This window comes from Acanthopagrus latus, chromosome 9 (assembly GCF_904848185.1).
Source record: "Acanthopagrus latus isolate v.2019 chromosome 9, fAcaLat1.1, whole genome shotgun sequence".
In the NCBI taxonomy this organism is placed as follows: domain Eukaryota; kingdom Metazoa; phylum Chordata; class Actinopteri; order Spariformes; family Sparidae; genus Acanthopagrus; species Acanthopagrus latus.
Window position 1 is genome coordinate 19,137,221 of NC_051047.1, and position 14,317 is coordinate 19,151,537.

The 14,317-nt window shown below is 40.5% G+C and overlaps 2 protein-coding genes across 7 annotated transcripts in view; one reads left to right on the top strand and one right to left on the bottom strand.

Moving 5' to 3' along the window:
- The window catches only part of LOC119025862 (dehydrogenase/reductase SDR family member on chromosome X-like), a 38,704-nt gene that overhangs the window by 15,666 nt on the left and 8,721 nt on the right, over positions 1-14,317 (top strand). For all 3 annotated transcript variants that reach the window (XM_037109872.1, XM_037109870.1, XM_037109871.1), the window contains 2 exons: positions 12,667-12,768; positions 13,794-14,001. In XM_037109872.1, the coding sequence (XP_036965767.1) occupies positions 12,667-12,768; positions 13,794-14,001 (310 nt within the window). The remainder of the gene's footprint in view (positions 1-12,666; positions 12,769-13,793; positions 14,002-14,317) is intronic.
- LOC119025861 lies at positions 6,513-10,599 on the bottom strand. 4 transcript variants are annotated; one of them, XM_037109866.1, is made up of 5 exons: positions 10,206-10,599; positions 8,972-9,974; positions 8,683-8,838; positions 8,160-8,249; positions 6,513-7,825 (listed from the first exon to the last, which is right to left on the bottom strand). In XM_037109866.1, the coding sequence occupies exons 2-5, from the start codon at positions 9,767-9,769 to the stop codon at positions 7,508-7,510; spliced, it is 1,362 nt and encodes a 453-aa protein (XP_036965761.1). In that variant the 5' UTR covers positions 9,770-9,974; positions 10,206-10,599; the 3' UTR covers positions 6,513-7,507. The 4 variants fall into 4 exon arrangements, with proteins under 4 accessions (XP_036965761.1, XP_036965763.1, XP_036965762.1 ...); XM_037109868.1 differs by lacking the exon at positions 8,972-9,974 and having other exon boundaries at positions 10,206-10,597; XM_037109867.1 differs by lacking the exons at positions 8,160-8,249; positions 10,206-10,599 and having other exon boundaries at positions 8,972-10,189.

Sequence of the window (14,317 nt, forward strand, 5' to 3'; positions counted from 1 at the left end):
TTGGCAGGCACTGAGGCATAGGGGACAAGGGGGGTGTCTGTAGCCAGATGCTTGTGCACTGAATGAGAATGTGTTGATGTGTGTGTGTGTTTGAATGAGACAGTAATGGATTCTCATTAGTATGTGAGGCAGGAGCTTTAAACATCTCTCTCCAAACGCCCTTTGGCATCTTTCCCAGTGTTAGCACATTTGTCTGTTGTGAGAAACGGGAGACGGCTCATAATATACATGTGGGCTGCAGAGGCGGTTCTCAAACCGGGGATGTGTGAACAGTTTGGGGATTTCAAGGTGTCACCAATGAGAGAGAATTGAAATTCAGGAGAAAATATCATAATGTATTGTATATAATACATTAGGGTGCTGTGGCCCCAGTAGGTAGAGCATGCTCCCCATGTACCGAGGCTGCGTCCAGGGTTCGTATCCTACGTGTGCAGATGAACAGGCATCTGGTTTTGTCAGCCAGCAAGTTGCCCTGTAAGTTGATCACTATGCAGTTAGCTAGAAGACCTAATTCATGCAGCTAATACTTCATATTCACAGATAGATATCGGAGTAGTTTCACACTTTTCATCTAACTCTAAACAAAAATCGGGATTCAAATTTTAATCCCAAAATGTTGACCTGTTCAATTTGATTGTTTAATTTTATCTAGAATCTAACATGCAATATTAGCTGAAGCAACACATTGTTATGTATTTAATGTACAAGAGACTTGATTTAGAATAATTTAATTCCAGATGTACTCACATGTGCACCTGATCAGCCTTGTTCAATAAACCAGTCACTTCATCTATATTGTATGCGTTTGTGTTATCATCTGAGGTTATATTTTGAGTCTCTGTGCGTTGTTCAGTTCTTGTAGAATGTATGTATAGGCCAATGTGTAAGGTGTGTTTGGTCCCATTTGGTATCACGGTGTAGTGTGTTGCCTGGTGCATTAAAGGTCCCTAGAAAACGTTGAGTACAATCCTGTGGAAATATGCTAATGGTTTTAGACTGCAAGTGGGCTTTAGTCAATGAGGCTTAGAGCATTTCACACACACATATACAAACACGCACACACACACATGCAGATAGAGGGTATTTCTGTATTTGTGCCACAGGCAGCGCTGTCTGTCCACTAACTTTAGTCACGGTGCACTTGAAAGTAACACTTTGTGCCTCAAACCATAGGCCTAGATTAACAGTGTGAATGTGAAGCAAGGCAACCTGTGTGTGTGTGTGTGTGTGTGTGTGTGTGTGTGTGTGCGTGCGTGTGCTTAACACACATAAAATGTTCTCGCTTAGGTAACCCAGCTGCTCCCTCCTTACAAACACTGTTCTTACTCTACCTCAGCTCTTTCACAACAATTAACAACATTTTTTAGTTACAAAAGTAGTTGACCCAGTTACTGCTAAGTTGAAGACTGACCTTGTTGGAGTTTTTTTTTGTACTTCAACAAACACACACACACACACATTTTTATGTAAATATAAGCATGAAGTTGTGTACATTTTGTGAAAAGTGGTATTGCAAGTAATTTGTGATTGTGTGTGCGTTGAGGTTTTCAATATACACAAATTTACTATAGATTTAGTTAGAGCTGTCTTGACTTGTGAGAGTATCAACCCTTCGACACCACAAGCTTGAGTTGACTGGGGCACATCAGGTGAATGAAAATGTCTGTGGTGGAGCTAACACTGGCACAACGCCCAGACCTGATATTCCTGGATATCACTGTGTTGTTTATCAGTCTATACTATATATTTTTCACGTCACTTCATAAGAGGTGGCTTCAGAGAGGAAAGTCCATTCATCCTTTTGTAGCTTCAGTCTTCCTTTTGACCGTATTGTAGTGAAGGAGAGATGGAAGTGGAGAACATGTGGCTTGAAATTCAGGCGACGTGTTGACTTGACAATCATCTTTTACTGTGTTTTATTTGGCGCAGAATTTTTTAAAACATCATTCAAACACATCTGATAGTAAGTCATTGTTTACCTCGTATTTCTAGTATGTCTGAGAGTAAAGCATTTTCCCAAAATCAAGGTGTTTAATGTCTATTATTTTTTTTTTTTGGCTTTTTGGAAAGCAGAAGAGAAATTTGATGCGTTTACTGGCGATGCATTTTAATATCAGATTTAGGTGTAATCCAGCTTAATCATATCTACTGTAGGCACAATCAGGACACAAGATTCATGTTAAAGCCAGGGGATTTATGGTAAGAGAAACAGGTAGTCCTCCCTCATCATTGTTTTAATATATTGCTTTTTACGGTTATTAATTTTTCATGAAAGAAACATGAAATAGAGCGGAAGAAGGTGAAGGCCAGAGCTCCTGTCCTATGAGTTGTGAGTTGTGTGAGACGTGGGCATTAGCAGGCTTACATAAATTACCTGATGTTCAGGATGTAGTGCAGCAGAGGAAAAGCAGGATTTTCATGGGAGTCGTGTGCCGTCTCATGTTGAAGCCTGGCTGGAAAAACAACTCCAGAGTGCATTTGTACCTATGTACCCCCCCCCCCCCCCCAAGTTTGATAAAACAGGTGTAATCCTGGATTACTTGGAACAAGATGTTTTGGTTCACAGCCACAATTAGGTTAAATAGATTCAACTTTGTAAACTGTTCAGTGACTTACCATTGCATTTATCAGGTTTTGATTAGTGCGATAGAGATTACCCATTTATCAGTTTACTACAAAGGATATTTTTGATATCTTTTTTCTTACCCATATTGGTCTATAGCTCTGTGGAAACATTTCCATCAGAGTCAAATGTGACTTAAATTTATGTTGCTACTCCTCAGTGTAGTAATAGTACTTGCGCTATACTGTACCACATTAAGATCAAGCACCGTGCTGCCATCTCTGAGGATGGCTCACAGTCAGAGATGACATTGCTGCTGGGAAGGAAGTGTGATGCGATGGTCTGAGGAAGTACACTGCCAATCAGTGTCAGTCAGCTTTAGCTCTGACAAGCGACTGCTGTACAGCTCTCACAAACGAAAGTTAACGTCACATCTACCTGCAAGTTCATCAGTGCTGACCGGGAGATGCTGTCCAGTGTGGTCTTTTCTCCAAACCCAGTGTTGAAACAGGTTCAGCTAAGCGAGACGTGCTCATCACTCAGAGCCTCTCCGTCCGGTACATGTCAGACAGCCTGGCAGAGAAGCTGACATGGTGCGCCAGAGCTCATCGAGCCAATGTGGCATCGGTTTAAAGAAAAGTGCCCCTTGTATTTCACATTTTTCTTTTCTCTCAGTTAACTGCTTAGTTACCAATTAATGGGTGTCAGGCTTTCGACAGCAAGATCAACCAAAACTGACATCCCTTATAAATACAGAAATTATTTTTACCTCTCCATTATTTCCCTTGCCTGTAGTTAGCAGGGATTTTTTACTTGGAACAAACTCTAGAACAGTGATCGTAAACTGGCAGCCCGTAGGCCACATCCGGCTGGAGGTAGCAGAGGATCAGTCTGTCCTGAGATCATCAATCAGCTTGCCGACCCCTAGCATGAACCTAAAAGGTCATGACTGATAGAAGATCACTGTACAACAGGATCAGATTGTTCTCAAACTCCGTCATCCCTTGGCCTGCTTAGTGAACCTGCCATCAAATGGCCTGGTTCTTAGGTTATTCATTTCCTGGAGCTAACAGCAGCACACTGGCTGAACTGAACAGGCGGTAACTCCAGATGTGTTAGAGAAACACTAAGCTTTTCTTTAGACCATATAGTCTTTTAGTGCCCACTTTTTAAACCGCCATGGTTCAGGAGGTAAATTTCCCATTCATTCACTTCACTGGCTTTTCAGAAATATATATAATGAGTCATACACCTGGAACCATGCCAACCAAACAACACTCTCTATTCAGAATGTGAATGGGATTTTTCTCACTGTTAAACTCTGTTCGATACAAGAGACGTCGCTTGGGTTTATATCCGGTGGCCAACTGTGTTTTTTTTTTTTTGCCTCCTGGGGTCCTGAATAGGAGTTTTTTTGTTGAGATAAGGACTCATTCACTGGTAGTTGAACTATGGATTTTGTATTGAGCACTGACTTCCTCCTTGGCGGTCTGAAAGCATTTTTATCAATATAGATTAGATTAGATGATTAATTTTGTATGTAAATGTAATTATGGAAGGCTAATTAGGCCTAGATGCATTACTCTTTTTTTTTCAGTCCATCCCCCCCACAGTGTCTGTCGAAAAACCTGGCTCTGAGCTGAATGTAGTTGATGACCACTGCTCGGCAAACCCAGAATAAACAATTTGGATATTGAGTTGGCGCAACCCTTCTTTGCTTTTTCAGTTACTCTGATTGTGCACTGTTGTGGCAGGAACCATTTATGATCACATGTAGCCTTAACAATTACAGACACAATTGCAGAACTCTACACACTACGTCTGCTTTTCCATACAAAACGAGCATCTGGTTGAGATGTTCAGACAGGAAATGGAAAGGAGGGAGACGAAGGTGACGGTCCTCAAGCTCTGAAGCACATTTACAAATCACTACTCTTCTATGAAAAAATCTGTTGACTTTTGCCCCCTTCAAGACTTTGCAAGTTATAAATGTGACATGGTGCATTCAGGTGACTTTGTTTGGAAGTAATACCAGAAAGCTTGCTGCGGCAAAAATCTGCTGTTTTGTAGGCTACAGTGAAGCAGAATATGGAAACATGACAGAAATGGCCCCTTCACCTTTCACAAGTAACGGTGCTTTTCTCACAGCAGACATTTTGACCTGTCACAGTATGAAATTCACAGGTGTTACCAAATGTTAGCGATAGCTTTGTTCTACATTAGTGTCCCAGATAGCCATCTCAGTGTGACAGTGAGCCAGCATGCAAAATACCAAGACCCATATCTATAATTAAGTTTTCATTAGTGTATGATCACCTGAAACTAAGAATTGCCGTTGTGTCTTAGTTACCTGAAGCCTGAGCCTTTTATTTTTGCAGATGGAGCTGGAAAGGGACTTTAATGTTTTTTTTTTGTTTTGTTTTTTTTTTTTGCATTTTTTAGCAGCCACTGTTGCTTCTCCTACAAAATGGAAGGTAGGGTGAGGTGAGGGCTATTCAGTAGGTTACAGTTTGCAACATCGCTGCTTGATGCACTGGATCTTTAAAGGAAAACATGTTAAGGTCATTTTCAGGTTCATCATTTAATTTTGGGTTACTGCTAGATCAGGTTTACATGCTTTAATGCTCAAAAAACACATCTGTTCTCTCACACTGTCCAGTTGTTTTGTATTCTCCCTGTCTGACAGGTTCTGCTTCAGTTCCTGTCTCTTTAAGACTGACTTTGACCTTTTTAAGTTTAAAAATCTTATACATGCACAAAACACTGGAGGAAAGAAGGAAAACAATAATGCACAGGACAGCACATTGCACATTACACAAGTACTAAAAAAGGTTTAAGACCATTTGAAAGTGTGGTATCTGACAATTTATAATTACCAAGTTACTATTTAAACATTTTCATTGAATTAATGTCAAATTTTGAATAGCAGTTTACATCAAAACAACAGTTTTTTCAAAGTCAACAATATGGACATAAAATGTTGACCGAATACTTGTTCTGTTAACATGGTTTCATGAGCTGGCTTTATAATATATACTGGAACATTTTCATTTAAGAAACTCCTTTGACACATCGAATAAAAAAAAACAGTCATGCTTTGCGACTTCATTACTTCACAATTGATTTTCTTCTGCAATTTAATTTAATTAACACAGAGATTAAATGATCAGAAAGATAAATTGTATAAATGGGACTATGAATGGATCCAGTGGCTTTTAAACAGCATGTGTGCGTCTCCAGAAGCAGTTCCTGTCGTCACTTTCAGAGAATCCCTCTGCAACAAAAACACAGTTGGTGTGTCATTGGCTGTTGGGTCAAAGAAGCCGAGCTTTATAGAAGTATAGAAGATCCTGGGGTCTTAATTGAGGGCTGGCAGCAGCCGGACTGTGCACGATCGATGGCATTTCACTCCCAGTGGACTTTCTTGATATGACTGGCCTATCTGAAAGAACCGGGCCCCAGGAGAGGCAGCTCAAGAGGACAGGAGAGGACTGATGGGCAGGATGCATACACACACACACACACACACACACACACACACACACACACACACACACACACACACACACACACACACACAAATACCTGCTGTCAGGCTAATGCACGTTTGCTTGCTGGTATATACAATGGCAATGCGCACACCGATAGACTTGCACACACTCTCTCTGTGTTCCTGTTTTCCCTTACCTTTATCCCTCCCTCTCCCCCTCTCTCCCCTCTCCCTCTCTCTCTCTCTCTCTCTCTCTCTCTCTCTCTCTCTCTCTTGCCTACACACACACACACACACACACACACACACACACACACACACACACACACACACAGCAGGAGGTGAGTGGTATGGCTCAGAGATAAGGCTGTTATCAGACCTTCATCGGGGACGGTTGCACTCTCATCTGTCACAGCAGTTTTTTCTCCATCAGCTCCATCACCTATCCTCCTGCACTGAAAAAAATTTGGAGTGACATTTACTTAAAAAAAGCTAGGCAAGTTTTTCCACACGGAAATCCCTTGTAATTTTTACTCAGGATAATTCTAAGTAGCATTTACTTCCTAAAAACACCTTTTCTTTACAAAAAATACTCAAGTAAATCTCACAAGCAGAACTCACCTATTGGAAGTAAATTTTACTAAATTACCATTGCATTTTAATTGCAAAATCCAGTTAAATATTTCAGGTGGTTCTTACTCTTATTTAACTAAGCTTTTCTTTGTTTAATTCTATGAAATGATTAAGTAATATTTACTTGAATTAAATTTAATTTATGACTTCACATTACCACAATAAATTTGTTGCCATTTCTGTGAAGTGAATAAATAAACATTTTCAATTTTTCAAATGGACATTTTATTTTCCAATTTGCACTGACATATATGTATGTCTACATAACATCATAACCTTCCTTTGGTGTACATGAACAAAGATTGAAAACACACACACACACTTCTGTCTCATTACAGACAGACACCCACTCATGCACACATGCACACGTACGCACACTCCTGTCCACACACAATAGGGCTGAGAAACAGTGAACATCCTTTAAAATCTAATAAACACAGCCTTTGTATTGCAGGTGAGGAATCCTCCCACACACTCAATGGAGAATTAGTGTGAATATCCTCTTAAAAGAAAACATGACCTGCTGCTGATGACACTTTCTTCCAAATATTCACAGATTTCTAAAAATCGGGGAAGAAATGACTTTCAGAAATGACACACGCACACGCACGCACACCTTGGCAATTTCCCATATGTAGGGTATTCCTTTCTTTTAAACCTCAGAACAGAGAAGAGGTATCACTGCAACAACAGCAACTGAATCAACTGTCTACTAACACTGGATCGCTGTGATCACAGAAGGAAATGTGAGAAGAACAAGAACTATAAACCTTTCCTGTGCATGGGCACATGGATTCAAAACACTGCAGCATTCAACACACTCATGCTAGTAGTTTCCTGTGGAGAGCCTGGACCTTTGAAGACATTTTGAGAGCATCGAGCTCAAGAAGCATTTTCTGAAATACCTCAAATGTGTATTTGAGTTTCAGTGGGTAACTCAGATTGACTGCATAAATGACACCCATGAGGAGCAGACAAGCATTTGCCACACTCCTGCAGTCCTCCAACACCTCTTTCCCCTCTATGACTACAGACACATAGCTGAGGTCTTGGCTTTCCTGTTCCAGGTTCTGACAGATGACGATGACTTTCATCAAGTGTTGACTGCAGTCCTCCTTCACTGCCTCTTGGCTGACATCCTGTGAAAACATATACAACTAGAATTAGAAATCAATGGCTGAGTCTAGATTTCAAACAGTTTGTGAAAGGGAGGTTGAATAACATGGAACAGTTAAAAATGCCTAGACTGTTGAGGAAGGTGTGTCTGCAGACCCTGAGACTGCAGACACAGACCTGCAGGTCTGTCTGAATCTGCAGTCTCTGCATCTGCAGACACATACCATTGGGGAGTGTTTGAGGTTAGTGTAAAGAAATGCATGGAAATATAAATACACCACAGTGAAACACAATTCAGTGTAGAGGATGGTGAGATAATCCTTGTGGTTTTGATCATCCAAAAATCATAAAATTTACCTCGTATTCTTTGATCAGCTCCTCTACAGACTCTCCAAGGAACTCAACCAAGCAACGGATGATGATGTCTCTTCGGCCTTCGATATGTTGCTGTTAAAAATAAGAATATTTAATTTCAGAGAACAATACAGCACACACAAATGCAAACAGTTACCTATAGGGAATGTAAGCTTGCAACAGCATTCTACGTGGGTAAGTGTATTAGAAGTGTGCAACATAAAATAAGTTTCTTAATGGTATCTGTTGAGACAATGTGCTCCATCAAGGGCTCGATTGTAGCTATAGGAATAGGAATCAAACCCAGAGACCACTCAGAGATTCACAGTGAAGATTATGTAAATGTCTCTGCTTTTTTGAGCACATAATATGAGAGAGGACAAGATTGTCTACATTTCTGTGAGAAATCACAAACAGTGATGAGATACAGAGAAAAGTTTGAGGTGAACAGACACTATCAAAATAAGACATCAGCAATACATTTATTAACATTAGATAATGCAATTACATTAATTAAAACATTTACCTCACTTAGTGAGTCCAACATCGGTCTTATCTTTGTTCCTGCAATCCCGCCTTTCTTCCTAAATATCTCCACAAGTTTGGTGGTGTGCCTGTCCAGTTTGGACAAAAACGTTTGCTCCAGATGAACTGTGGTTATTCGTTTGAACTCTTCTTTGATCTGAAATGAAAGATATAAACACAAAATATAGAAACACAAATATCATACTCAACAGACCCCTGGTACACTTAATTATTGAATGAACAGGTCCCCATCAGACAAACCTCGTAGTGTAAGAGAGAACTGGAGTTACCTGAGTTTGACTGAACAGACCAGGCCATCGTTCCATGAGGTCTTGGACTGTGGGGCAGTCATTGACAACCTCTTTTCTTCTGAGAGCGAAAGACTTCTCCATTTTCTCATTGATTATCTTCCCGTTGTTCTTCTTCTTTATTTCCTTGAGCAGATCTAGTCTCTCATTCTCTAAAGTTTCCTCTGTCTCTCCTAATGGCAGTGGTGGCAGGTAATTCACTTCAGCTTTCTTTGCCCTTTTGATGCCTTTTGGTGAACCCTCTTCATTGATGCATCGTTTCTTCAGTGTGTTAACCTCCAGTTCTGGAATGGCTAGCTGGCGGCCTCTTAACTTTGCCCGGTAATTGCCCATTTTATACTTGATCCTCTGTTGCCAGCCATATAAGCCATTAAAAGACCCTGGCTCTTTGAGGCACGGGTACTTTTCTACCAAAGCTTCAGCAACAGCTAAAATCTGGACACCAGTTGGGTATGCTGTGAAGCTAAATATTGTCTCTGATAGCTTCTCAAGTATGCTACTTGTTACTCTTGGGTTGTTCAACAGTGTGCCTTCCTTTTCATAATCCTTGTTTCCAGCTTCCAGTACAAGGTCAACATCATAAGAAAAGGGCGGTATTTCAAACTTACTTGGCCATGGCTTAGACCTGAAAGATGTTCCACTTTTATCTTCTGGTGAAAGCAGGATTGTGTCCTGTGATCCAGATGAGTGGCCAGAGCTTGCATCTGAAGACTGTGGTACTGAGGATTCTATGTCTGACAAATCCACAGGACTGATAGTTAAGACTACTGGTTCAGTCATTACAAGTTTCAGGGTAGCCTTATCGTGTACTTCCTCAATTGAGGTCAAAGTTTTTTTTTTCAGAATTTTGTCCCCATGTGGATGGAAAAACACACCATCACACACACGCGCGCGCGCGGACGCGATATTCCTCTCAAATGTGGGTATCCGGTTTTGCACTTGTTTTCATCCAAACTTTGCAAACATGGTCGGGAGTTGCAGAAGACTATGGGGCGACACATACACAGACACACCATGCAAGCCAGCCATTCCACCCAGCAACATATCCAACTTTGATAAAAGCACAGCCTCCAGTCAAAAACGACAAGTGCGCTAGCTAGCTAACATTAGCAGAAGACGACGACGACGAAAAACGAGCCGCCGACTTACACAAAAAATAACACATAAAACGGACGTTACAACGTTTGTGTGCTTGTTAGCTTTTGTCAAGACTTACCTCCGCGGTCCCATGTCGACTAAAATCCCACTGCTGATCCACGGTCTCAGGTGTCCACATGTGCGAGGGCAGAGGCACTCAACAGCACAGCATGCAACGAACGGCCTGACGTCACACACCGAGTGCAAGGGAGGTTGCCAGGTTCACTGATATCACCCAAGTACATTTTACTTGCACATTTCAACTAATAAAGTTAATGGAGTAGTTTAGTGAATATTACTTGGAATACAGAGTAAAATTTATATGCAAAATTGAGGATACATTCTTACAAACAAACACCAAATAACAAACCACATGAAAACCGACATTTTAAAGTAAAAGCACTCAAATGTTATTTGCTTGTAGAATTATATACATAATTGAAGTAATAATTACAGGGACAAAAAATCATTTTTTTCAGTGTGCCTGCTCCTCTCTCCGTCCTCGTCCTGTCTTTGTTTATTATGTTTGACCTTTCACAGGCTGATTAGTGCTATAGGGAGGAACAGCGTACTTTTTCCTTTGTCTTTGTGTGTGATGGCAGTGCTCTCATGTTTAAGCACTTAGGGAGCAGCCATGTATCCACTAACAGATATTTCAAATGCTAAAACAGTCATTCACAGTCCAGACAAGATTTTTTTTTTTTACATAAACAGGAATTGGATTGGTTGCTCACTGTAATACAGTGTAGATTTAAAAAAACTGTCAGGTCCTTTTAGAAAAAAAACAAAACACAAATCTTTCACTTTGATTGCACTGGTGTGCCTAACTTTTTCATTTAGGTGCACCTTATACTGTATTTTAACTTAATTTTGTAAATTATTGTAAACAGGTACGAAAAAAAGGTTGAAATACATACATTTCTTCATGTAAATCACATGCAACAAGAAACTTCTGTAATCTCAACTGTTTAAGAAATAACCTGCTTTATTATTCAGGTGGGGTTCAAACTCCTGTCCATGTTGAGGGTTTGGGTCAGTACCAAAAAACAGGATCCAAACAAGTGAATGAAGCAGCTTGTCAGTATTGGTGACCTCCTGGTTCCTCATTGTAGATTCTCACTGTTGATCCCAGAAGCACTGCTCTCTCCCATACTGTGATACGGAATATTACTCCTGTCAGCTGCACATCTAGAGTATGTTAGAAAGGAAAACATTGACACCGCTGTGTATCATAGTGCTTTGGTTTCCGCTGCCATCCTGAGAAAAGATATCAAAGAAACACTTCAACCTGTCGCAGTTTCAAACAAACAAAAAAGCTGTAATATGGTACGAGGGAACATCGCTCAGTAAATATGTTTTATATTGTTGATATGTGTTTAATGGTTACTTTCATTGTGTTCATAGGGGATTTGTGGGATTGCTGCATGTTGTGGGTCAGTGTAAACCAGTACCACTTGGTTTTTAAATGTTATGTACATAAAAACAAAGTGGATGTACAGTTTTACATTCTTAGAATAGGTTTTCTACCATCCCACAGATAGGAGCTCTGAAGTAAATGCAGAGGAGAATGTAAGACAGAGGTACAATTTAAAGCATTTGGAGAAGAGATAAGATTTCAAATTACTGTTTCAGATCGGGAATGACAGTCCGGTGGAATTGGAGAAGGTCATTCCACCATCACCGCGCCTGCTGGGAAAAGAGAGATGAACATTTACTTAAATTTATTACAAAAGTAAATAAAGGAGCAGACAGAAACGAGACAGGAGAGGACAAAAACAGAACGTCTAAACACAAAACTTCAGGGCTGGCCAGAAAATATCTAATAAATTGAATTTGCCAAACTCTGCCATCAAACTGGCAATGTTAAACTTAGTCTGAATCTGCTATCTCAGCAGTCGCGGCATTCGTGAGCTACATTTTAACAAACCACTCAGATTTGTTAAGAAGCCCGGCAGGTTAAAGTTGCGCCGGTGGATTGAGGGCGATCACACGAACATATGAACACTCGCATCTTTTTTACACCTAGATTAAAGTGTAAATTGATTTTGTATCCTATAGACATAGAGTAGGATGGATATAAGTATATTGATAGACACATATATACTTTCTTTGACACACAAAAAAAGTTGTGTCTGAGTACTGTGTTTGTGTGCGTCTAAGTAGATGAAATGTGTTTCTGCAGCATCCCAAAGTGATTTCTCTGCATACACACACCTACACTTAAACACACAGAGTCACTTTCACGCTCTGATGATACCACCTACTGGGCATTGCTTCCCTGCCTGTGTCTTATCATACGTTAGACCCGATATAACGGTGTGTGAAGCTTTGATGGTGCTCAAGAAGAAGTATTAGGTTCGATATAATGTGCCGGAGCAACAGAAGCATCGTGCTGCCAGCATTGTGCTGTAAGAGCCCACCGAGCCTGCTGTAAGAGATGATTAATACACTCTTTGATGTCTTACCGCTTGCAGAAATAATCCGTTTAGAATGGCTCTGATGTGTGTGCCTCTCTGTGTGTATGTGTGTGTCCATTCCAGTGGAGTTCATGAAACTGGACCTAGCTTCTGTGCAGTCTGTCCGTCAATTCGTCCGAAGCTTCAAGGAGCGGGACCTGCCGCTAAACATCCTGGTCAATAATGGTGAGTGATGGAGCTGTCTTTCTCTTGCCGTTTTCTGTAAATGTGTCCATCAGTTATTCAATCTGAAAAGTAGAAATCCTTTGCAGAGAGGTGTCATTTAGATGCCGTCACCTGACTGAATTAAATTCAGCTCACTAAAAATATATATTTTAAGTATAATTTCAGCAAAAGTCTGACATTTGAATCACCCATAATCATTTCCAATGAAAATATGTCCCCTTTATTTTATACAAGGTGCGCTTAAGGATTCTGGAGCGAGACTGCTGATTCTGTTGTTCTCATTTGGGTAGCTGGCTCAAAATGAGATTTAGCAATCAACTGTCTTTCTACTATTTCATCTGAAGTTGGGTTTCATTTCAAGGCTGTCAAAAGCAGATTCTTTGAGTTGGTGGAGCCTGGCATCAGCAGTCTCTCTTAATTGTTTGTAAGCCCAAAAAACATGTAATTGACCTACATTCCTCTCTTTTGTCTGGGACATTGAAGTCTTTCAGGACTCGAGGATGAACATTTCAACAAAAAAAGCTGTTCAGTATTCATGAGGAGCCATTCACCTAAGATCTGCTGTTTGTATGTAATGTAGCGCATAGCAGCAAGGGCTTGTACTGACCTTGAGTGGAAAAGACATGCAACACATGTTTTACCAGACCCTGGAATAACGTGATTCTCCCAAGGCCTGAAATAACGTGATACTATTTCGAAAATCATGACTGGCACCAATTTTATTCAATGAAAATCTTTGTCTGAAGCTCGATGTTTGAACCATGTAACCATTACTTCTATCTGTCTATTTCAGCTTCTTTCGCCATTTTTTCACACACTCTCACTGTCAGTCAGGCATCAGTCCCCTTAATGATGATCCCCTAATGAGAACATGTAGTTCTGTCTCATCAAGCCCACCTAAGAAGTTAGACATTTGTGATCTAAAAGTTTGATAAGCGTTATGTTGTAAATAGTTTCAAACTTCACTGAAATGAGTGTTTGTGTGCTTTAAATGCTTCTGTACCTGTATGTGTATGTTTCTTAAGCGGGTGTCATGCTGGTTCCTGAGGGCCGTACTGACGATGGATTTGAGCAGCACTTCGGCGTGAACTATCTAGGCCACTTCCTGTTGACCTGGCTGCTCCTGGACACGCTGAAGGATTCTGGGAAATGTGGCTACTTCTCCCGTGTTGTCAACGTCTCCTCGTCTGCACACTGCGTTGGCGAAATCAGACTAAATGACCTAAATAGCTGGTAGGCTCACACACACACACACACACACACACACACACACACACACACACACACACACACACACACAGTCATACACAGTCACAGCCAACAATACAAAATGACCAGCTGTGATCTGGCTATTTGTCATGTTACTAATAATTACATCGTGCTCAACAAGTTAAGTGATGAAATGTGTGAACGGAATGCAATCAAACCCCAAATGGACAAAAATAGAAAGCAATACCATAGTTGTATTAAACACTAATAATCCCTTAACTGTGTTTGTTTTATTTAAGAGCATTTCCAGCTCCAGATTGTCACACTCACCTGTTCGTCC

Excerpts from the sequence above, each read along its gene's own strand:
- LOC119025861 (XM_037109866.1), bottom strand. The coding sequence starts at position 9,769 with ATGACTGAACCAGTAGTCTTAACTATCAGTCCTGTGGATTTGTCAGAC. Across the intron at positions 8,250-8,682 it reads TGTTGGACTCACTAAGTGAG|CAACATATCGAAGGCCGAAG; the intron begins GTAAATGTTTTA and ends TATTTTTAACAG. Across the intron at positions 7,826-8,159 it reads AGCTGATCAAAGAATACGAG|GATGTCAGCCAAGAGGCAGT; the intron begins GTAAATTTTATG and ends ATGTTTTCACAG.